The sequence below is a fragment of the Labeo rohita genome, chromosome 3, assembly GCF_022985175.1.
Source record: "Labeo rohita strain BAU-BD-2019 chromosome 3, IGBB_LRoh.1.0, whole genome shotgun sequence".
NCBI classification, from domain to species: domain Eukaryota; kingdom Metazoa; phylum Chordata; class Actinopteri; order Cypriniformes; family Cyprinidae; genus Labeo; species Labeo rohita.
In genome coordinates this window covers 32,168,620-32,193,677 of record NC_066871.1, presented here as the reverse complement: position 1 = coordinate 32,193,677, position 25,058 = coordinate 32,168,620, and the positions used below count along the sequence as shown (strand labels likewise).

General features: G+C 34.9%; 2 protein-coding genes across 2 annotated transcripts; both read left to right on the top strand.

Annotated features, from left to right (window-relative positions):
• Positions 1 to 495: 495 nt before the first annotated feature.
• On the top strand, positions 496 to 8,865 carry gid4 (GID complex subunit 4 homolog). The gene is made up of 6 exons (XM_051106425.1): positions 496 to 874; positions 1,317 to 1,376; positions 3,404 to 3,511; positions 3,650 to 3,751; positions 6,075 to 6,205; positions 6,290 to 8,865. The coding sequence occupies exons 1-6, from the start codon at positions 686 to 688 to the stop codon at positions 6,351 to 6,353; spliced, it is 654 nt and encodes a 217-aa protein (XP_050962382.1). The 5' UTR covers positions 496 to 685; the 3' UTR covers positions 6,354 to 8,865.
• Positions 8,866 to 19,514: 10,649 nt separating this feature from the next.
• On the top strand, positions 19,515 to 23,094 carry noxo1a (NADPH oxidase organizer 1a). The gene is made up of 8 exons (XM_051106424.1): positions 19,515 to 19,634; positions 19,946 to 20,026; positions 20,419 to 20,491; positions 20,577 to 20,760; positions 20,858 to 21,042; positions 21,137 to 21,244; positions 21,616 to 21,733; positions 22,007 to 23,094. Exons 1-8 carry the CDS (start codon positions 19,569 to 19,571, stop codon positions 22,596 to 22,598), a joined length of 1,407 nt encoding a protein of 468 aa, XP_050962381.1. The 5' UTR covers positions 19,515 to 19,568; the 3' UTR covers positions 22,599 to 23,094.
• Positions 23,095 to 25,058: the final 1,964 nt, after the last annotated feature.

Genomic DNA, 25,058 nt, shown 5'->3' with positions numbered 1-25,058 from the left:
GTTTTTGTATTTTATGCAATGCTGCCATCTACAGGGAAATATCAGTGTTACAGCAATTCCATTTGTTGACAGAGAGAGAGAGAGAGCTGTACATAAAAGGACATTTCTCAAATGTGTAGGCAGCTATATATATAAATTTAGCATTACAATTACATACATTTAAATTTACTAAAATTCCCATAGCTAATACAATTCATAACTCATTTCTGCCATAAAATGTGTTTCATATACTTTGCGTATTTAATATCACACATTTAAAAAATAACATTATACCAACAAGAATGTTATTTTTAAATATGTATACAAACATGTTTTACTAGCAAATTCACTGTTTAGAAACAGCTTTCACATTACAACATTAACGGCTCGCTACATTTCTACAGTAACGCTTCCCTCAGGGAAAACTACAAATCCCATCATGCTTTTCCCAAAGCAGCCAATGAGCATTCAGCGTCATTGTTACTCAATGTCCGTCATCCAATCAATGAACAGCATGCTGCGTCACATGACTCGGCGTTGAGCGCCTTCACTCTGCTCAGAAGGGACGTATCCGCGCGTCCTGCGGGAGAAACTCCGAAACTTACGCATCGCGCTGTCAGTGTCGCGTTTTCTCCTGTTCTAGCGAGTCCGATAAGCGTCGCTCAGCTGGTTGTGCTCGGGGAGAGCCCCGCAGAAGCGATCAAACATGCCGGTCCGTACCGACTGCTGTCAGGGCTCGTCGCTGGCCTGCATGGCCTCGGCCTCTCTCGTTCCGCCCCCGCCGATCAATACCCATCAGCCCGGCGTCAACACCTCTCTACTCTACAGCGGCTCCCAGTTCCGCGGCTACCAGAAGAGCAAAGGAAACTCGTACGACGTCGAGGTGGTTCTGCAGGTAAACACGTATGCTTAGCAACGAGTGAGCTCCCTAGCTAGGCAGCATTTTGGGTTTTAGCGCACCTGCGAATCAAATGACTGTGCTGTCCGGTGCTGTCTAGGTAGGCAGCTATGTTGTTAGCAGTCAAATGTTGTTTGTTTGTAAACAGACAGTCTAATAGGTAGTTTTGACTCCAAAAAAGCTGTCTATGTAGTTTAAGTATGTGCGTGTAATGTTTATGTGTGAAACGCGTTTCTATTTCTAATATTGTGTCAGTGAATCTGTGGATACAGTCAGTGTAGATCAGTTATGTCAAATGGGGTAGTCTGAGTATCATATCTTCATGTTTGAGGCCAGGTTAGCACTTTAAAATACTTGTATTGAGTGTTATTGCACTGAGCCACATTTCCAGATCTATTCATTAGTGATTTTATTAACAAGCTTTGCTTTGGACCCACAGCATGTGACCATGGAGGACTCGTACCTGTGTGGATACCTCAAGATCAAAGGTCTGACAGAGGTGAGACAGATTTGTGGTCAGTGTGACTGCATTTGTAGTGATGTAATCACTCTGTGATCTGTTTACTAAATCTGTGATATGGGTTTTTTTAGTAGCTGGTGGTCAGTTTATGACGGGGCAGCAACTCTTGTTTGTCTGAATGGAGTTTCTGCTTTTGTGGTCTTCTGGTCTTCTCTTGGAGCACAATGAGTTACAATGTGTTTGGACTCGGGTCTTTAAAGTTCTGCTGTCCTCACACAGTGATTTCATCAAGATATAAAAGCCTGAATTCACTGTAAAAAGCAGAATACACTGATTTGTTGATCTGAAGTTTAGTTATAGTGCGTAAAAGGAAATATAAAACAGATATGACAGTTTTATGTCATTTCTTTAAAACTGATTGTAAGGTAGTTTAAATAAGTAATCTTTTGTTAAAAATAATCAAAGAATGTTTGTTTTCTATTGTTTTCACTAAACGAGTTCAGAGAATATTTAATAATTTTCTTGTAAATTGTCGGTAATATTGTAAAATATTATTGCAGTTTAAAAATTTTTATTTATTTATTTTTTTTGAATATATTTTAAAATGCAATTTATTACTTGATGGTAAAGCTGAATTGCCATTACTCCTATTTTGATTTATTTGGTGACTGATTTAGTACTCAAATGTTGAAAACTGTTGTGCCGCTTAATTAATTAATTATTTATTTTTTGGACACATTTATACAATTTTATTAAATTAGTAGAAAGTTCGAAGGAACAACGAAATCTTTTGTAACATTATAAATGTCTTTATTGTCACTTTTGATCAATTTAACATATCCTTGCTGATTAAAAGTAGCAGTTTCTTTTTATAACAAAAGAAAAAAACTTTTGTACACTACCAGTCAAAAGTTTTTGAACAGTAAGATTTTTTTTATGTTTTTTAAAGAAGTCTCTTCTACTCAACAAGCCTGCGTTTATTTGATCCAAAGTACAGCAAAAATGTTGAAATATTTTTACTATTTAAAATTACCGTTTCCTATTTGAATACATTTTAAAATATAATTTATTCCTGTGATATCAAAGCTGAATTTTTTAGCATTGTTACTCCAGCCACATGATCCTTCAGAAATCATTCTAATATTTTGATTTGCTGTTCAAAAACATTTATTATTATTATTATTATTATTATTATTATGTTGAAAACAACTGAGTAGAATTTTTTTTCAGGTTTCGTTAATGAATAGAAAGTTCAGAAGAACAGCATTTATCTGAATTAGAAACCTTTTGTAACATTATAAATGTCTTTGTCATCACTTTTTTATTTCAGATAAGTGCCGATCTTTGGATTTTTCTATTCATCAAAGAATCCCGAAAATAAATGTACTCTGTTTTAAATATTGATAATAATAATAATAATAATAATACATGTTTTTTGAACAGCAGATTATAATATTAGAATGATTTCTGAAGGATCATGTGACTGGAGTAATGATGCTGAAAATTCAGCTTTGAAATCACAGGAATAAATTTCATTTTAAAATATATTCAAATAGAAAGCCGTTATTTTAAATTGTAAAAATGTACTTTAGATCAAATAAATGCAGGCTTGGTGAGCAGAAGAGACTTCTTGTAGACTGGTAGTAGTGTATATTTTTATTAAAGCATTCTAATATATAAAAATACTACATGAGTACTGCATTAAACATTTTTGGGAGATGATGCAATTAAACCACTGACACTTTGAACTGATTAAGAGAAATTAATTGGACTTAACAACTTTAATGCTATACTTAAGTTTATATAAGAAGTAAGTTTATAAAAGCAGTTATTAAAACATCAAAACGTCATGAGACAAGGAAGTATCATAAAACGAATGACATGCTCTTTAGAAAACCTATTGGCAAAATAAAAAGTGCATTGACAGTATTGTGCTTTGATTTGATCTTCTTTAACCTTATTTTTCTAGAATAATTAGTGTTGCTGTATCAGAAATTTATATCAGACCACAACAAAGCTGACTTGAAGGGAAATCGTTACTCATCCTGCTCTGTTCTTCTTTATAGGAATATCCCACGCTTACTACATTCTTTGCAGGGGAGATCATAAGCAAGAAACGGCCTTTTTTAACCAGGAAATGGGACGCGGATGAGGATGTCGACCGAAAACACTGGGTAATAAATAGCCGTGATTCAGTGTGTGCATAATGTTCTGAACAAATCATGATTATGAATCATTATGCATCATGACTCAAGCGTGATGCATAGTAGAAACCGATCTGCTAAATATGTTTTTCTCTTTTCTCTTCCCAGGGGAAGTTTCAAGCATTTTACCAGTACGCAAAAAGCTTTAATTCAGATGATTTTGACTATGAAGAACTAAAGAATAGTGACTACGTCTTCATGCGGTGGAAGGTATGCAATATTTAATGAATAAAACCATATGCAATAATGTTCAGATGTTTGGGCTCAGTATGAATGAATACTTTTATTCAGCAAGGATGCATGAAATTGATCAAAAGTGATAGTAAAGGCATTTATAGTGTTACAAAAGATGTCTATTTCAAATAAATGCTGTTCTTTTGAACTTTCTATTCATCAGTTAATCCTGAAAATGTATTGTGGAGCAATATTAAGCAGCACAACTGTTTTCATTACTGATAATTATAAGTAGAGCGCTATGATTTCCGTGATGCGGAAAACCGGATGGAATCGAATCCAGTCATAAAAACGGAATGTACTGTATAATGCGGAATGTTTGGATGAATCAATCAAAACTAGGTCATTACACTTAAATCAAATCACGACTAATATCTCTAAATATTAAGCAAAGAGACTATTTAAATATTAATCATTCATGTTCTGCATGTCTCCTTGTGTGTGAATGATGCAGACGTGCGGCTTCATTTACTACACACAGACTGAAGTGCGCGTGACCCCCGCTGTGATTTCAGTGTCTGTGCCAAATGAGGACATAAATACATGAACATTTCCAGAACTGCTCTGAAGTTTCTTCATGAGCATTTTACTGTTTCTTTTGAGAAAAACTATCGTCATGTCATATACACACAGAAATGTAAAGGTATTCACAGCAACCCGTCAAAATAAAAGTTCGGTTTAACTTTAAGACATACATTACTATTGTTTAGTAAAATGTAGCTACGTTATACTACTACTACTATTATTACTAAAATTGTTACAACTTTATTTTATTAAGGAGTAATCACACAATATTTCTTTCATGTTTTAATTTTAATAGTAACTTTGTTTTGTTAATAGTAACTTTGTTTGGCAAACAAATTTGTTTTGTTTCATTTTTCATTAGATTAAAATATAAATTAAATGAATATTTTATGCCTTCATTTTATAACCAGAAAAAAAATGAAATATTGTTAAAATAAACTTTAATAAATTATTAGTTTTTTAATACATTCAGATAATTAGACATGCTTAAACAGAATTTGGTAACAATAAAACAGAAGGTGAGGAAAATATTCAACCTTTTAAAAAATTGTTAAATTGTATGTTTAATAATTTATTTAATCAGACTTGCTTTTTGATTAATAAAATGTAATTTAACAATTAAAAAAAAAAAAGAGGCCAGAAAAAGTAAAATGGAAAAAATGGAATCCAGAACAATTAAAACTGAAATTTTTTTTGGAAAAAATAAAACCGATTTCATAGGGCCCTATATAAGAAATGTTTAATGAGCAGCAAATCATCATATCAGAATGATATGATACCTGACGATAGGATACTGAAGACTATAGTAATGATGATGAAAATTCAGCTTTGCATCACAGGAATAAATTACATTTTAACATATATTTAAATAGAAAACAGTCAATTAAAATGGTATATTTCTCAATATCACTGTTTTTGCTATATATATATATATATATATATATATATATATGTACACACACACACACACACACACACATACATATATACTACCAGTCAAAGATTTTTTTAATGTTTTTAAACAAGTCTCTTCTGCTCACCAAGCCTGCTTTTATTTGATCCAAAATACAGCACTAACAATAAAATTTGAAATGTGTTTACTATTTAAAATAACTGCTTTCTATTTGAATATGTTTTAAAATGTAATTTATTCCTGTGATCAAATCTACATTTTCAGCATCATTACTCCTGTCTTCAGTGTCACATGATCCTTCAGAAATCATTCTAATATGCTGATTTGCTGTTCAAAAAATATATTTTTATTATTATTAATGTCAATATTTAAAACAGTTGAGTACATTGTTTTTTTTCAGGATTCTCTGATGAATAGAAAGATCCAAAGATCTGCATTTATCTGAAATAAAAAGCTTTGTTTATTTTATTTTTTATTTTAATGATAAAGACAATTATAATGTTACAAAACATTTTTATTTCGGATAAATGCTGTTCTTCTGAACTGAAACCTGAAAAAAATCTCTTAGCTGTTTTCAACAAAAATAATAATAAATGTTTTTTGAGCAGCAAATCAGAATATTAGAATAATTTCTGAAGAATAATGTGCTTTGAAATCACAGGAATAAATGACATTTTAAAATATATTCAAATACAAAACGGTTATTTTAAATAATAAAAATATCTCAAAATTGTGGTTTGTGCTGTTCTTTGGATCAAATAAATGCAGGCTTGGTGAGCAGAAGAGACTTCTGTAAAAGACTTTTGGTAGTGTACAAATCATGTAAATAATCAAATAAAATGTTGTGTGTGTTTGTTACAGGAGCAGTTCTTAGTTCCAGATCACACAATCAAAGACATCAGCGGTGCTTCCTTCGCTGGCTTCTACTACATCTGTTTCCAGAAGTCAACAGCCACCATAGAGGGTTACTACTATCACAGAAGCTCTGAATGGTATATAATTTTATAAATGTGTATTAAATTATAAATACTCAACATATCAACACAAGAACCCAATTTTAATCCTATTCCAATCAGGTATCAGTCTTTGAACCTCACACACGTCCCAGAACACAGCGCACCCATCTACGAGTTCCGGTGACACTGGAGTCCTCGTGTCACAGCAAGAGGTGAATCTACATCGGACAGAGGAAATGGACATGAGAGAAAGGGAGGAACTGTCTAATGATTACGCCCAGGACTCGGCTGTCCTCTCCCCTCAATGAAAGCATAAAACGGAGGTACAGATGATGGAGAACTCTTTCAGGAGACTGACTACACAGGCCGATCAAGCGACTGGAATTCGGGGATTCGCAGCAGTGTTAGCGTTTTGGTTTTCCTTTTATGTTTCTGAGTTTTTAACGCTTCTGTCCTCCGATCGTCTTAGAAAACTATTTTTATCCTTCAGGTTTGGGGATTAAAATCACAGTTTTTCTTTGCCCTGGATGGAAGAGCCAATGGTGATATTTTCTTCATTTTTCTTCATTTTTCGCCTTGTAATTTGATAAAACAGCATGGCCAATCTAGAAGTTTTGAAAATTTGTTTTAATTTATTTTTTAATCATTCTGTATGAAAAGACTGTGAGCGGGACGGTGTATGCAGGCACTGGGACGTCTTTTGAAGACGTATCAAAAATTCAGTGTGCGATACTATGGATATGGAGAGTTGCTATTGTCTGTGGCTTGCTTGGCCCTCAGACGTTGTTTTTTATTAACGTAAGGTGTATCATCAAAAGTCTCATATATAACAGCTGGGTCCTTCGCTTCTATGTGTGATATATTTTTTATGATGAAATGAAGTGGAGTCTGGTGTTTTGGAAAGAGGTATATATATTATCCCATAGTGGTAAAGCTATTTGTAAAGCTGCTTTGGATGAAACATTTTTTTTTTTTTTTCTGATTTTTGGGGGAAAAAAAAAATCTGTCGGTAGTTTTACGCTCCTTGTTTTGCTATGCAACCTGAAAAATCTCAGCTTATAAGAATCTCAAGTATATGGAAGCCTGTTTTTCACCATGCAATATGAACGTAAAAGTAATTGTGACATTATTACACAATTCTTAATTTATTTATGGCAGTTCTAAGTTTATATCTCGTAATGTTTGGTTAACGTTTCACAATTCTGACCTTTTTCCCGGGAATTAGCAAATTTAAATCTCACAATTTTTTCTTTTCTATTTTTTTCTCGGAATTCAAAGTTAACATCTTGCGATTCTGTTTTTTTTTTTTTTCCTTAAATTTTCAGGTTAATATCTCATAACTGACTTTTTTATCTCAGAATTTCAGGAAAAGAAGTCAGAATTCCAAGACATAAATGTGAAATTCTAAGGAAAAAAGTCAGAATTAATGGTAACTCTGAATTCAGAATCTCGCAGTTTCAGAATTTTACAGTTATGTCTCACAGTTCTGTCTTTTTCTTTTCTGGAATTTATAGTTAACATCTCACAATTGTGACTATTTTTCTGGGAATTTGCAGGTTTAAATCTCGCAGTTTTTACTTTTTTCTTGGAATTCAGAGTTAATGTCTTGTGATATATTATTATTATTTTATTTTTTTTAGATTTTTGTTTTTAGATCCTTAGATTTTCAAGTTTCTATCTAATATATATATATATATATATATATATATATATATATATATATATATATATATATATATATATATATAATTATTATTTTTATTTATTTTTTTTATTTATTTATTTTTTTTTTTCAAATTTACATCACAGAAATCCAGGAAAAGAAAAGGTTAGAATTTCAAGACATAGATGTGAAATTCCAAGGGAAAAAAAGTCAGAGTTGCAAGATGTTATCTCTGAATTCCCAATCTCACAATTCTGCATTTTTCCTTGGAATTTTTATGTCTCGCAATTCTGACTTTTTCTTTCCCCGAATTCTGAGTTAACATCTCAATTTTGACTCAGAATTCCAAGTTATCATTTTGCAATTCTGATATTTTTCCTTAGAATTTCAAGTTTATATCTCATAACTTAGTTTTTTTTGTTGTTGTTTGTCGTGATTTCAAATTTACATCTCAGAATTCTAGAAAAGAAAAAGTCAGAATTCCAAGACATAAATGTGAAATTCCAAGGAAAAAAGTCAGAATTGTGAGAATCTTCTCTGAATCTTCCAAATCTCGGAATTTTGACTTTTTTTTCTTGTAATTCCGAATCTGTATCTCACAATTCTGACTTTTTTCCTTGGAATTTCACATTTATATCTTGCAGTTCTGACTTTTTCTTTTCCGGAATTTGGAGTTAACATCTCACAATTGTGACCTTTTTCCTGGGAATTTGCAAGTTTAAATCTTGTATACTTCTTTTTTTCCCCATTGGAATTCAGAGTTAACATTTTCCCTTATATTTTCAAATTTGTGTCTCATAACTTGGCCTTTTTGTATCAGAATTTCAAGAAAAGAAAACGTCAGAATTCCAAGACATAAATGTGAAATTCCAAGGAAAAAAGTCAGAATTGCAAGATGTTAACTCTGAATTCCCCATCTCACAATTCTGAATTTTTTCCTTGGAATTTCACTTTTATGTCTTGCAATTCTGACTTTTTCCTGGAATCATGAGTTAACATCTCACTATTCTAACTTTTTTTTTTTTTTTTTAAACCCGAGTCTACGTCTGACTATTCTGACTTTATTCCCAGAATTCCCCATTTAACATCTAGCAATTCTGACTTTTTTGTATACATTTAAAATTTATATCTCATAATTCTGACTTTTTATTTCTCTCAAATTAACGTCAATTTTGCCTTTTTTTCTCTGAGAAAATAGAGAGATAGTTATCTAGGAATTTTGAGATATAAAGTTGGAACTGAGAGAAATCGGAATTGTGATTTAAGTTGCAACTTTTTTTTGTTTTTTTTTCAGTACTTATTCAGAGGTGGAAACAGGCTTCCATACAAGTCTCTTAGGTTTGAGAATAATCACTTCTCACTTGTTCACTTTAATATTGACAGCTCAGAGAGTATTGATTGGTATTCGCACCAATGTCACGCGGCGTGTCGGAACGCAAGGCAGCAGAAGCGCGACGTTGCTTTCAGCCCTTGCCGAAGATGTCATGATGAATAAGCAAGTGTTTTTAATGGAGGGCTCAGGAAGATTTTACAAAGAAAACAGTCCAGATGGTGGACAACACTGTTATTTTAAACTACCCATCAGCCTCGAGGCGCCATTTTTGACGGCCGTGATCTGATGCTCCGGCAGCTCTGGCGATCTACATCTCTTACAGTCTAACGACGCACAAAATGTGACGGCTGAGGCTTTGCGAACCTCTCGCGAGGTGCTGAAAGTTTGGGAGACATTTATGAAACAAAACCCAGATGTGTCCATTTAAGCTTTAGTCAAACCCTTTGCCTTAAAAGTCAGAGATTTGTCTATAAACCACTTTTATAATCATTAGTTTAAGCTCTGTACAGACAGAAAGACTTATAAGAATGTGAGTGTTACGAACAGGCGTTTGAAATGAAAGACTGCTGTACCTCATCCGCCAAAACCTCCTTTTTTAATTGTAGACTAATGAGTGTTTAACAACAGGTTCATGCTACATTTCAACCTAGCAATGTTGAGATGTCCTAATGACATTTTGTACATACGAAATAAGACGATATGAAAGAAAATTCCTTATTTTGGCTCATCCCATGGCCTAATAATGCACAAAATGCCTAAAACACACTCAATAATTGACATGTTTTGCAAATATGTGTAAACTGGACGACTTTTCCTGTTTGAGCTCTTTTGTTGTTGTTAACAAAAGCAGAAATGTGGTTTAGATAAGTGTTTATGAAGATGTGGGATGTTTGTTTGCTGCACCTAACAATTTGCTGCCTGAAGGTCAAGATTTATTTAAAGAAATGCTAAGCATATGAAAGGCCACTGCACATGCTGTTACAGTACAGGAAGAGGGGATGTACATAATAGGGCTGTTTGTGGTGTACACAAATTATTTCATTCTCTGCAATCGCGAGTGATCTTTTTATTGGCACAAAAGGATAAGAAAATAAAGAGTCTATTGATCCGGATGTGAGGAGTTGTTGTTTTTTTTTCTGTGTGAGTTCAGGACATGGATTGACTTTTTTGTAGGTTTGATGCAAACAGCAGAAGGAAAGTGAAATGAAAGTGAGCTACTATCATAATGTAATAGACATAAAGAGATGTAAGCAACACTATCAACCACTAGATGGCGCAGTATCATCTCTTTAGTACATAGCCTGTGATGTACAGTAGTCAACATTTGAAGTGGATCAAAAAAGTTGTCCTAAGACAAGAATGGGTTTTGTTTTGGTTATAGGACAACTTTGATGAAAGGTTTTGATCCACTTCAAATGTTGACTACTGTATACTATACCATATACTTTAACTTTACCATTAAGGGGCAATATTTGCCCCCTGGAATTGATTTCCAGGGGCAGTTTTACATTCGTGAGGGCAATTTTTATAATCACCTTATTACTGTAATCTTCATACTATGTTTTCTTGAATGTCAAATACTTACATTTACACGATCATATTTTAAACTCATGTCAATAACAATCGATTAACATTTAAAAATTATACATGAAGCTCATATGGCTGCCATATTAAGACAAAAAACATTATTGTAATAATGAGAAAACGTTTTTGTTTCATTTTGGGAACGTCACATTCTGGCTTTACAGAAAAACATGTCGGTCCATGATGTTAGCCTAGTCTAGCACAAGTTATGCAAAAACTCCCGTTATAATCAATGAAGCTACGAAATTAATATTTTATTTACGTCGTATCTTCATTGTGTTTTTTTAGGGAATTTGCGCACTCATTTAACAGCTCCGGCGTTTTCAGCGCTGACTAATCTAAGCGCCTCTGATTGGTCAATACATACCTAAATACAACAGAAACGTATTTGATTGGTTATAATGCTCAATATACAGTGGGTACGGAAAGTATTCAGACCCCCTTAAATTTTTCACTGTTTGTTATATTGCAGCCATTTGCTAAAATCATTTAAGTTCATTTTTTTTCCTCATTAATGTACACACAGCACCCCATATTGACAGAAAAAACACAAAATTGTTGACATTTTTCCGGATTTATTAAAAAAGAAAAACTGAAATATCACATGGTCCTAAGTATTCAGACCCTTTGCTCAGTATTTAGTAGAAGCACCCTTTTGATCTAATACAGCCATGAGTCTTTTTGGGAAAGATGCAACAAGTTTTTCACACTTGGATTTGGGGATCCTCTGCCATTCCTCCTTGCAGATCCTCTCCAGTTCTGTCAGGTTGGATGGTAAACGTTGGTGGACAGCCATTTTTAGGTCTCTCCAGAGATGCCCAATTGGGTTTAAGTCAGGGCTCTGGCTGGGCCATTCAAGAACAGTCACGGAGTTGTTGTGAAGCCACTCCTTCGTTATTTTAGCTGGGTGCTTAGGGTCATTGTCTTGTTGGAAGGTAAACCTTCGGCCCAGTCTGAGGCCCTGAGCACTCTGGAGAAGGTTTTCGTCCAGGATATCCCTGTACTTGGCCGCATTCATCTTTCCCTCGATTGCAACCAGTCGTCCTGTCCCTGCAGCTGAAAAACACCCCCACAGCATGATGCTGCCACCACCATGCTTCACTGTTGGGACTGTATTGGACAGGTGATGAGCAGTGCCTGGTTTTCTCCACACATACCGCTTAGAATTAAGGCCAAAAAGTTCTATCTTGGTCTCATCAGACCAGAGAATCTTATTTCTCACCATCTTGGAGTCCTTCAGGTGTTTTTTAGCAAACTCCATGCGGGCTTTCATGTGTCTTGCACTGAGCTCAGTTTGGCCGGACGGCCAGCTCTAGGAAGGGTTCTGGTCGTCCCAAACGTCTTCCATTTAAGGATTATGGAGCCCACTGTGCTCTTAGGAACCTTAAGTGCAGTGAATTTTTTTGTAACCTTGGCCAGATCTGTGCCTTGCCACAATTCTGTCTCTGAGCTCTTCAGGCAGTTCCTTTGACCTCATGATTCTCATTTGCTCTGACATGCACTGTGAGCTGTAAGGTCTTATATAGACAGGTGTGTGGCTTTCCTAATCAAGTATAATCAAACACAGCTGGACTCAAATGAAGGTGTAGAACCATCTCAAGGATGATCAGAAGAAATGGACAGCACCTGAGTTAAATATATGAGTGTCACAGCAAAGGGTCTGAATACTTAGGACCATGTGATATTTCAGTATTTCTTTTTTAATAAATCTGCAAAAATGTCAACAATTCTGTGTTTTTCTGTCAATATGGGGTGCTGTGTGTACATTAATGAGGAAAAACAAAGAGTGAAAAATTTGAGGGGGTCTGAATACTTTCCGTACCCACTATATATATATATATATATATATATATATATATATATATATATAGTATTGCGGCTGCAGTGTGAGCTCATCTAAATGTAATTCCGCGAATTGACACAATTTATTTTAACCGCGAAAGTCATAATACATAGTTTGACAGTGCATTTTTGCCTCTTTGTCTTGAATTTATGAGGCATTTTAGTTTATTTCCATGTCATTTTTGCCACAAGCCCTTCTTAATTTTTAACCCTGACCAGTACTGTTTATAGTAGTGAGTATTGTTCACATAAGGACCTCGTTATGTTACCTGTTTGTTTCTATAACAGGGTTATAGAAATGGGGTTATTTCTATATACAGGCCACGTTCACACAGCAGCAGAATACAGTTGTCAGTCCTGTATTTGAGCCCTTAATACGGTTACGTTCACCCACAGTACGGTTATTTACGGGTGTGACAACCGCATTCTAGAACCGAACTCACACCCGTAAATTTTCAGGACTCACAACCGCATTCTCGGAACACACGCGCTGTGTGAACGGAACAGGACTGGACAGACGCGCGTCTGCCATGTGTTGCCTGCTTTCATGTGTTTTTTTTCGGTAACTTACAGTGATGGAGAAACGAGCTGCGTGTCATCTGAAAGTTTTATATCCAGTCTCTACCGGAGCCGCTGTTGTCAGTTTTGTGTCGTGTACGCGGCTCAAATGCGCCGCTCTTCAGCCAAACATAAAAGCTGCTGTCTTTTTTTATGGTTTTATGGACGCCGCCATCTTTGTTATTGCTTTGGTCATTGTTGCTATGGTTACTGGTGAGGAAAACGGGTTTGACTCCCAGTATTCACAGTGCTTTATTGGTACAGCTTACGAAAATTAACCATGGTTTTCCTACAAATAAAACCCAAAAAGACATAGTTAACCACTAATTAACCATGGTTTTGCTACACTAACCATTGGTTTAACCATGGTATTTGTGGTAAAACTGTAGTTATGCAATATGTGGTAATTAATACGCCAAAAAAAAAAAAAAAAAACATAGTTACTACACTTTTACTTCAATAAATTCAATAAACCATGGTTTATTATCATAATAGAATTTCCAAGTGTTTTGTTGTACTGCACATTCCAGTCATACAGAATTATTCTTGAGTAATTCAGTGTGTCAACACAATAAAGTATAAATAATTAACCCAAAGCAGAGAAATGTTGTATTACAAAGTAATTATGAAGGGATTAGGTAGGGTCTGCTATTACAGTATACTGTATACCGTTTACATATGCTCACCAAGGCTGTATTTATTTGAGCAAAAATGCAAAAAACTAGAATTGTGAAATATTATGATTTAAAATAACAGTTTTCTATTTGAATATATTTGTAATTTATTCCTGTGATGGAAAAGCTGAATTTTCATTCATTACTCCAGTCTTCAGTGTCACACGATCCTTCAGAAATCATGCTGATTTGATAAAATTAGTGCATATATTTATCTGCAGACTACAGAGTTATGGAAAATCACTGATAATGAGGTGTATTTAGAAAACACACCTGTAAAATTTTTTTTCTTTTTTTTCTCCACACTGTTAAATTTACGTGAATTTACACAATGTCCTTTGGAATTTGCTCCTGAATGTTTATTACCTATAATTTAAAGCAGCATTTCACCTTTATCACTAAATTATGTCATGTGGTTAGTGGTAAGCCAACAGTAATACAACAACAAAATATTTCCCTGCAAATTGCAGGTTTTACAATGTACTTAACGTCAAAAATCAAACAACACTGACAGTTCCTGTGAAAGCGAGTCCATATGATTCACAACAGGAAATGATGGACTTCGGGAAGAGGCCAGTCCACAGTTCCTTTCACAATGACAGTCTTAAAGGAAGAAGTCAAGTAACAATAATGAATAGGTTACACAACATTCCATTTGTGCATCATGCATTAGAAACGTGATATCAAAAATGAAAATACACTCATTAATAATGTGCCTTCAAATGTCCCTTTTGATTGCAACATTCAAGGCCACAGTTTCAAAAGCTGCTCAAATCAAAGATCTAAAAGATAAAGCTACAGGTGAAAATTCACAAGAATTTGTTAAGAGAATCATAAGTACGCAAATGGTCCAGCTCTGTTTGATATTCATATCTTTGGGAAACTCTGATATTGTTGTCTGTGGTTGTAGCTGCTAACCACATTGAACTGCTTTACAAGGCATGGACTTTACAGTTGATACGCAATGATGGCTTGAACCATTCAGATCATGACGCAGATCTAAATGATACAGCGTCACTTTGTCTTATGATAGTTGTATTATGTGTAACAGCAAACAGAAAAAGAGATTCAGGTCGGTCAAGGAATGAAAAGCTTTTATACGTGCGTTATAAGAAAACGCCCATCTAAACGTCACAAGGATACTCTGGGTTGTTTCCAGAAGAGTTGAGAAATACAGTAAAAAAGGATAATTAGGATGGAAAGTAAAAACACTCTTAAAGTAATAATAAATGCATCTGGTTCCAGTGTTTATGGGCTATATATTTCATATTTTATTATTGATAATAATAAAATGAGCTTGAATTTGTTGCCACGACATATTGTATAAATGCATTTTTTGAGATGCTTTGAGATACAGTTACTGTATGATTTGTATTTATAATGTATGTATCTAAAAGGTTTGTTCTACTTTCTTTTCTGTTATATGAATGGTCTGTATAAAGTAAAGTACAGTCTGTATAAAGCAGATTTATTATTGTTAACTATCAATAAAAATAAAACCATAACATTTGTATTATTTTTATTATTAAAAAAATAAAGTAAACATTAAATTATAATAAAATATACAAAAAAGGCTAATTATTCTCGTTTTCTGTTTGTTTTTTTTTAAGCTGAAGGACTAAAACTAAATCCAAACAAGCCAAAACTAAAAACTACACCTTCATTAAAATTATCATATTAAAAAAAACCTAATATAATTGACAAAGACACACAACACAATTATTAAAAATTTCATATTAAAATGAAAACTAATACAAAAATAATAAGACCAACAACTAAATAGCAATGGCAGTATAAGGTTGAGCTGTTTATACTTTTTTTAAATTATTATTTAGTATTTGATTAGTTTTATGTATTGGTTTATATAAATTATTTAGAATTTCATTTAACGCTATAGTCTTTCTTCAAGTACTATTTGTATCAACATGAACGTGAAAATAATTTTACCACACAATTATGGGAACCAACTACACTGGTTCAAATTAATAATTTGTTCATATAATTTGAACATAAATTTAGAAAGTTCTCATTAGTTCATGCTATATGAAATAACAAAAAAATGATTGTTTCGATCAATAAACAATATTGCTCATTGTACATCATGATCTTTAATTGGCGATGGCAATTTGATTGCTTCCATTGTCCTCATTTGTAAGTTGCTTTGGATAAAAGTGTCTGTTAAATGACTAAATGTAAAAGAGAGAGATGGGAGAAAAGATTTGGGGATTTTGCTCAAATAGCCATGAGCAATAATTTGTCAAAATACCACTAGCAATGAAGTTTATAATTCCTAAGGTTAGTGCAGAGAAACCTACATTCCTATGTTATATAAAACTGGTGTAAAATCTGCATCTGGTATTGCAATGAAGGGTTTTTCAGTGAGTCAGTCAGTGTTGTTTATTATAGTCAATGTTAAACAGGTTAAGATGAACAAAGGTGTTACTTTCAAAAATAGGCTGGGCACATGTGTGAGAGGAAACACTGCCTACGTCTACTTCCTTGAAGCTTCTTATAACCCAACAGGAATCCTTTATCTTTTTTTTTATTTTAAATCTATTTCCTGGAATGCCTACAGTTTACTGCTATATTACGTGCACATCAGCACATCATCCACTGGTTTATGAATATGTCAGCATTGTTTTATGACACATGTTTTGGTGTGAAGTGCTATTAGTAGTACTAACTCATTTTTCTTCCAAGCATGCTAATAGTTAATCCTTTCCGGTCTAGACTACCACATCTTTAGCTTTAGCATACACTAGTTCCATTTCCCGCTATGGCTGATTGCAACATAAGCATGTCTATTTAAAGCACTTTCCTCTTTCCACTTTCATCATAACTCTTTTGAGGAAAATATTGCGTTGTGTGTTAATAACTTTAATTTTAACATTAGGACTTTGCTGCTGTTTGTTGGCAGTTTCTAAAGTTTGCAGTTGTATAAAAAATAAAAATGAAGCTGTTCCAAGCCTGTATGTGTTTCTTTCTTTTCTTAAACACAAAAGAAAATACTCTGAAAAATGTTAGTAACCAAACAGCTGACGGTAGCCATTGACCTACATAGTATTTTCTTTTCCATACTACAGAAGACAATGGCTACTAGTCAGTGGCAGTTTTATTACCATATTATCCATATTCTTCAAAATATCTTCTTTTGTGTTCAACAGAATAAAAACATTCCTAACAGGATGAGGGTGAATAAATGATAAACCTTCATTTTTGTGTGAACAATATATGAAATAAACATTTTTACGGTGTAATGCTAATCAGAATGGTTGTTTAAGCACATTCAAATACACCCAGATAGCACACGTACATCTGCAAGATGTCAGTTAAAGATCACTTGATCTGGAAAGCATCTGCTGTGCACAAACATCTGACAGACGTCTGTAAGATGTCATATTTACATACATTCTAAATCATGAACATCTTAACGACATCTAATAGACGTCTATTTGACATCTGATAGGAGACGTCCTATAGACGTAATGCAGATGAGCAAACAAAAAATACGTTTTCCGGATGTAAATGCAAACGTCAAATAGACGTCTCCGTGATGTGCGTGTGCTATTATATATTACCCTGACAGCACACATACATCCTGGAGACATCTATTAGATGTCTTTAAGATGTTTATAATTTGGAAAGTATGTAAAACTGACATCTTACAGATGTCTGTCAGATGTTTGTACACAGCAGATGCTTTCCAGATCAAGTGGTCTTTAACCGACATCTTGCAGACCAACGTGTGCTATCTGGGGCCAGGGGTGTTTCTAGGATTTTAAAACATCCAGGGCTGGTGATCACTGCAAATAGCAAACATATCAAAGTATTATAACAAAATTATTACAAAACATTACAAAAATATGTCAAATAAAATAATAAATTTGAAAATGTATTTATAACTGTAACAAATATATATACGCTAATTATGTTCCTATTTGTTCTCTGTTTTTGCCATGGGATTGACATCCCATGGTAACTAGGAATTCACAAGCTCCAGTGTGGATCCACTGTGTGGAACACTTAAGAAGAGATGATGCCAACCCCACAGAGGACTTCAGATGATGCCAACCCTATAAACATACAGCACTACCGAATTCTGCTACTAATTTATAGCGTTCTTTGTCTGTTTGATTACGTCATTAATTGATCTTTACGACACATCTCTGCCATATGTACATCAAGCTACTACTACATATATTGTAAAAATGTCAATTTGGTGTAAAGCTGCTTTGCAACCATATGTATGGTGAAAAGCGCTATACAAATACATTTGAACTGAATTGAATATATGCATGCAAAAATAGGGCCCTATTTTTTTCCCCCAAACTCTGTTTTATTTTTATTTTTTATTTTTTTTAAATTCTGTTTTCTTTTTAATGATTAAATAACATTTTATTAATCAAAATCGAATTAATTAAAACCATGAATCTTATACAATTTACCGTCAATTTATCAAAAGTTAAGAAAAATGACATGTTTAGGACCCTATAAAATGTTTTATTTTTTCTCACTTTACGTTTTATTGTTACCAGATATGTTCTGTATTTTTCTGGTTATCAAACGAAGGTATAAAATATGAATTTAATTGATCTTTTAATGAAAATTATATTTTATTTTTGACAAATAAAGGGGATTTACTATTAAAATTTAAAACGTGGAAGAAATATTGCGTGAAATTGTATACATTTTATAAATTAATAGAAGTAGTAGTGGGCACGCACATTATACTGAACGATTAACAAAATTAAACTACTTGACGGGTTGCGTGAATACCTTTAACTTTCCGTGTGTATATTTGACACTTGTTTTACTCAAATGAAACAGTGAAGTGCTCATGAAGTGAATCTCAGAGCAGTTCTGGAGATGCTGTCAATGTATTTATGTCCTCATTTAGTGAAACGGCAGACACTGAAATCACTGCGAGCGTCCGCGCCGTTCATTCATAACAAGACACGCAGAACGTGAAGGATTCATTTTTAAATAGTATTTTGCGGCATAATATTTACAGATACGAGTCCATATCGCAACTTCATTTAAGTTTAATGACCAACTTCTGATTAAATTCAAACTCAAATTCCGTGGAAATCATAGGGCCATACAAAAAAAAAAAACAAAAAAACAAACAAAACAAAACAAACAAACAAACAAACAAAAAAAAAAACATTCGGGGCTGGAGTAAAAACTTTCGGGTCCATGGTAGAGTAATAAAATTACTGTGGTTCTTTGATATAAGGTAGACTAGGTTATCTACAGATAAACTAGCTGTTACAGTGGTTTATTTATAAAAGGCAGTTTATCTTTAGACAGAAACCTCAAAACGAATAGCGTTTATCGTTACTGAAAAATTCATGATTATTGTCCAAGCAAAAAATACAGGCTACAGTTCATCAAACACATGTTGACAATAGCGGGGCATGTTTTCAAACCGCTTTAAGTGATTTTTAATCACAACAGAACAGTCCATTACAGGCGTCCAGTGACGTTTAAACAGAAAAACTATTTATACAACGATCGATTGATCGAACCGTGACACTCACACGGTCTTTCATCCAGGTTTTGTTTTTCATGGAATATCAGTGATGTAAGAGCGGACTCTCCGGTTTGTGAAACTGCAGCGGGAGCGTTGGCGCATCTGTTCCCGCCTCTAGCTGGTGCCATAATAAATTGAGAGAGCGCATCAGAAGAGCAGTCAGTCAAACACCAGACAGACAGACTCATCTACCGCAGAACAACCTAATCAGTATGGACGAGCAAAGATATCCCGTCACTATTCACCTTGTTGGAGTGATGCAGAAAGAAGTTGCTAAAGTAAGACTTTTTTTTTTTTTTAACCCATTTTGCATTTGTTTTTAAATTCAATTTTAAGATACATTACCTTTGTTTTAAATTCGATTTCTGATGATGGTTATGAATGTGTACCAGTTTTACACACAATGCATATTATAGCCTAATTTATCAGAATGAATTTATTATTCTAAATAAGTAATATAGTAATAATGACATAATGTGGAATTACAAACAGCTCCGCAAAACATTTCAACACGAGCTACCGTAATGTAAACTGAGCTGATGTAATTAAAAAAAAAGAAATGCATCTAATTACATTCTTACCTTTCCAGTTATACATGACTACTGTACTCTGGTCAGATCAAAATGAGATCACTGTGTACAGATCGCTTGAAGACTTCAAGACGCTGCATGTAAGTCTGTTCTTCATTTCTTATAATAATTTATTAAACGTGTACCTGGACCACAAAACCAGGGTGCAAAAAAATCTAAATATTGAGAAAATCGCCTTTGAAGTTCGAATGCATATTACTAATTAAAAATTAAGCTTTGATATATTTACGGTAGGAAATTTACAAAGCATCTTTATGGAAGATGATCTTTACTTAATATCCTAATGGCATAAAAGAAAAAATGATAATTTTGACGCCTACAATGTTTTGTTGGCTATTGCTACAAATACACCCGTGCTACTTAAGACTGGTTTCGTGGTCCAAAGTCACATATATTGACTTCATTCGTAAGTAGAAGCAAGAATTTATAAGTTTTCATAAGTAGAATAACATCTACATGCTTTCTACTGTAGAGACAACTCAAGAAGAAGTTCCCTCCTTCAAACCCCATTAAAAGGTCAGGAAGGATTGTTCCCAAATTTAAAGGTAAACACTCTGGCAGTTGCTCCTTAAAAGAGTAGTAAGTGCAGCCCTTATCATGAAGTAATATATTTAAAAAATCTATCTGCAGCTGCACGAGTGCAGAAGAACATGCAAAAGTGGAGCCCAAGTAAGTCGGTGCTCAGACTGAAGGCTCTGGATGAATACTGCAGTGAACTGTTGAAGAGTGATCCCCGTATCTGCCATAGCTCAGAGCTCCTCCAGTTCCTGCTTCCCAAACCCCAGGACCTCGATTCTGAATTTGCAAAAAACAGGTAAGCAGATGCTGCAAAAGCAAGCAGAGTGGAAAATAAATGTTGTGGAATTTTCAAAACTATAGAAACTAATTAAAGATTCTGTTTTGTTCGGCAGTATCGTGATCATGCCATCAGACACCTCTATGGGCAACGGTAATGTTGGAATTAACAACGTTACTCAACCCTTTGTCACCGAAGCATACCGCTGCATAGCTACTTTTGAGACCAAGGACACCAAGAATCAGCCCTTCAAGGTTGAGGTGGATGAGATTGTGGATGTGCTCATTAAGGACCAAAAAGGTGAGAACTGGTCTTTGAATTGTTTGCCAAACTACACAGAAGCACAAAGTCAGAGGTTCTTTCAATGTTTGCTAACCCTACTTTGTCTCCTCAGGATGGTGGCTGGTGGAAAATGAAGCCAAACATCTCGCTTGGTTTCCTGCTCCGTATCTACAGAGAGCTGAGATGGATGATGATGGTCCTGATATGATGGACGCTGGAAGTAAGTACCGGTTTGTTGATTTCTAATGTATTCTGGCTGCATTTATTTGGAAATAAAACCAGTTTGGACACACAGTGAATGTTTCACATTCTTGTGAAACTAATTCTAATTATATCACTAACTTTGAAAATGAAAGAATTTTGGTCACTTTGTTGATGCAAATCAATGTGAATGCACAAATCAATAGCAACATTCCTGACGTTTCTAGTAATCCTGAAGACCTTGATTTCCTGGTCCAGGTGTGTTTGATTAGGATTGGAGCTAAACTTTGCAGGATAGTGGCCATCTAGCAACAGGACATGAAACCCATGCGGGAATGTATTTGCTGACCAGGTTGTTCTTAACCAAATCTTACTTTTCCCATTCGTCAGGTGTTTTCTATGTTGCCACCAAAAGTTACAAAGCCACGAACAGTGATGAACTATCAGTCGAGATCGGGTATGTGGTGGAGGTGTTGCAGAAGTCTGACAACGGCTGGTGGATAGTGAGGTAAGAGTCCATTCATTTACTGACAAAAATGAGCAGATGACACAGCATTTATCTAACGGGCAGGAAACCTTTACCTGCTCGTTTGTCAGAAACAAACTTGGCACTTGCTTTACATCCTCATTTTTATAGACTAGTTTTGGCGGTTTGTGCAGATCACGTTTCTTCCCTGTTCAATTTCAAAGAATGAAACTGATCACCCAATGATTTGATATAAGCTCTAATGTTACCAGATTATTCTTCAACGATTGAGAGCTTTCTTTGTCTATCGCTCAGGTACAATCGAAGGGCAGGCTTTGTTCCATCTATGTACCTGCAACCATACAACAACCCACGGATGAACCTGATGCCTCCTAAGCGGGAGATAACCAGCTCCACTCTTGACTTGGCACAGCTTCAACGTCCTGGAGAAAATTTCCTGCAGGTCTCCAGCCGTGAGCTTAGCCGATCCCAGGGCAACTTGGGACCTCCAGGAAGCACCCTGGACCCTAAAGATAAGCAGATGTCACGATCAATGAGCAGGCTTCCGGATGCTCGTACAACACGACTGACTCCACCGTCAGTCCGCGTGGAGTTTGCCGAGAACGGTCACCAAAGCAGCCTAAGCGACGACAGCGAAGAGTTCAGCGACGACAGCAGCTTCTCCGGGAGCGAAGCGCAATTACGCCGGAGTCGCACCCCTACGCCTGACTCTTTTGGCAGCCTGAGCCCTCAAAGTGCCGGAGAAGGCAAGATGATAGGAAGCAAATCAGACCCTAGTCTCAACAAGATGCCCTCCACCCCCAAGATACCACCCAGACCCCATGCTCAGGAGATACTCAAACGCTGCACCACCGTCACACGCAAAAACCTGCAGAGAACTAATTAGGACGATGTCTTGAGAACTTTAGGTTACACGTTTGAGGAGTTCATCTTTGAGCTCAGGCACAGACAAGCATTAACGTCCACCTGCTTATTTTAGAGGTTCAGTGGAGATTCTTGTACACATTTACTCTACTAGAACTATGTTTAGATCTTATTCTTGAAACTGACTATTATGTATGTTATAATGAGGTCTACATGATTCTAGAAAAACTGCTCTTTGGATCAGATTAGAGTTGATGATCTTTTACTGAAGAAAAGATAATGATTGACACAGCCTAGAAATCTTTTACAATCCATATGCATATTTATCTAAGATCTGTGTCTTTTCTAGTTTTCCATCTTTGAAGAAAAAACCTTCTTTCCATAGTGGAAAATATTACTTGTGCCTTATATGCATTGTATATCCTGACATATGTTATACTTCAACATTGTACACTCTTCAGAGTTGACTTGTTGCATATTTTCCCCATGTTGATTGCCTGTAAATATAAAATAAAATATTTAACCCTAAAGACTGGCATTATTGGAGTGTTCATTTCTGCAAATGATTTAAGATCTTGTAGTGATTTTGCTTTCGCCCACTCAGGGTACTTGCGTCACAGACGACGTTAAAATTTTTTGGATCAGATATCGCTAAAGGTGTCGTTATGAGTACATCAGATGACCACCTCTACCCTTTTTTAGTTTGGAGGACTAGTTAGGGACATTTACCTTGGCAGTATGAGAACACTTTCAACAGGTGGCTGTTCAAACATTTACAGTGCCTTGCGAAAGCATTTATAAGCATTTTTTCTTATGTCACTGCCGTATGTTAAACTGCTTTAAAATACTTTTTTTACCACGTCAATCTACACTCCATGCACCATAATGGCATAGCAAAAAAAACACAAAAACAAAACAAAAAAAAAGGTTTTTAACTTTATCTTTGCAAATGTATTACAAAATAAAACCTAAATGATTCTATTGCATAAGTATTCATACCCTTATCTGGGACAGTTGAAATTTAGCTTAGAAGCATTCATATTGCTCGTAGACATTACTACAGTTCTAGTGAAGTTAACCTGTGGAAAATTCATTAGAATGGTTATGATTAGATTACAAACGTAATCCTCTGCGTCTTTAGCAGCTCAGATATCAGGAGTAAATGACGACAGCTATATTCATTATTACATCCAACAGAACACCTCAGTCGCTTAGGAGACATTCTTGTCTATGTCCCTGCTCCTGTTTAAATAAAAAAAATCTTTCATATAGTGCCTTTAAGGACCAATGCCCAACCTCAAATCAGAGATCTCCAATCCTTAGCTTCAACTCAATCAATCTAACCTAAACAAGCTAATTATTCCTGTATCTCAATGAGTGCAGTTCGGCATGAACGACTAAAAAAATACTTCAGGCTGCTTTGGATAAAAGCATCCAGCCAGATGCTTAAATCTAAATGTGTTGCAGGTGTTGAAGAACGGTTGGAAGTGAAATCAGCAGACTTTTTCCAGGACGTTAGACTTCAAAGAGCAGCACTGGACACCCCTGGCATATTCAAAAGAGCTGGTTTAAATTTTTGCATTAGTATTTCACTTACCACTCGTTTCTAAAACCAATATTTTAGTGCATGGGATATGCCTAGTGCAGAGTAAATTAAAAAAAATAAAAAAATAAATAAAAAAGCCAAGTCAACAGGCAAAACTACAAAGTGTTCTAATTAAAGACTAAAACGAAATCTGTTTTTGCATAACCAGATATGACTGCAACAAGTGAAACTTCCGGTTCATTAGCCGCTATAGGGAAACAACGAGAAGAATAACAATGCGCAGTAAATGGTAAAACTGTTTGCACTACAAACCAGTGTTCATAATTAAGATAATACATTCAAATAATTTGGTGTAAAACACCAAACTGTAATATTACGCAGCAAAATGAGCTGTTTTGAATAGGTAAAAATAGCTGGATGTGGATGAGGCCACACCCACTCTTAAAAAGCTGTGCTTCAAAGTGAAATCTTATTGGTCTAAAATCTTGCATGATGGTACGGTATGTTCCGATTCACTGTAAGAGTATAATGTCACGTTACAAAAGTCACAAAATGTCTAAACATGGCTGGGATTTTAAACATGATATTATGCAAACACCAAGATCAACTTGTGAAAGAACAAGTTCAGATGGCGCTCAGAGTATCCAACGCTTACGGCAATCTGGGATGTCCAACATTCAACACCGTTTTAAGCAGCCATGACTCACTGCTTACACAAGATACTGAACGTTTCACGAAAACTGGAGCAGGTAAAAAGCCATGAAAATGTTTTTGGAAATGGTTGTTTGAACAGGGCTAGAGTTTTGAGATACTGTAAGAGTCAGATAATAAAGGAATGTTCCGGGATCAGTACAAGTTCTGTGGATGGTGGCATTGTTGATTATCACTGAAAACGCTTATTTAAAGGAGAACTCCACTTCCAGAACATTAATTTAC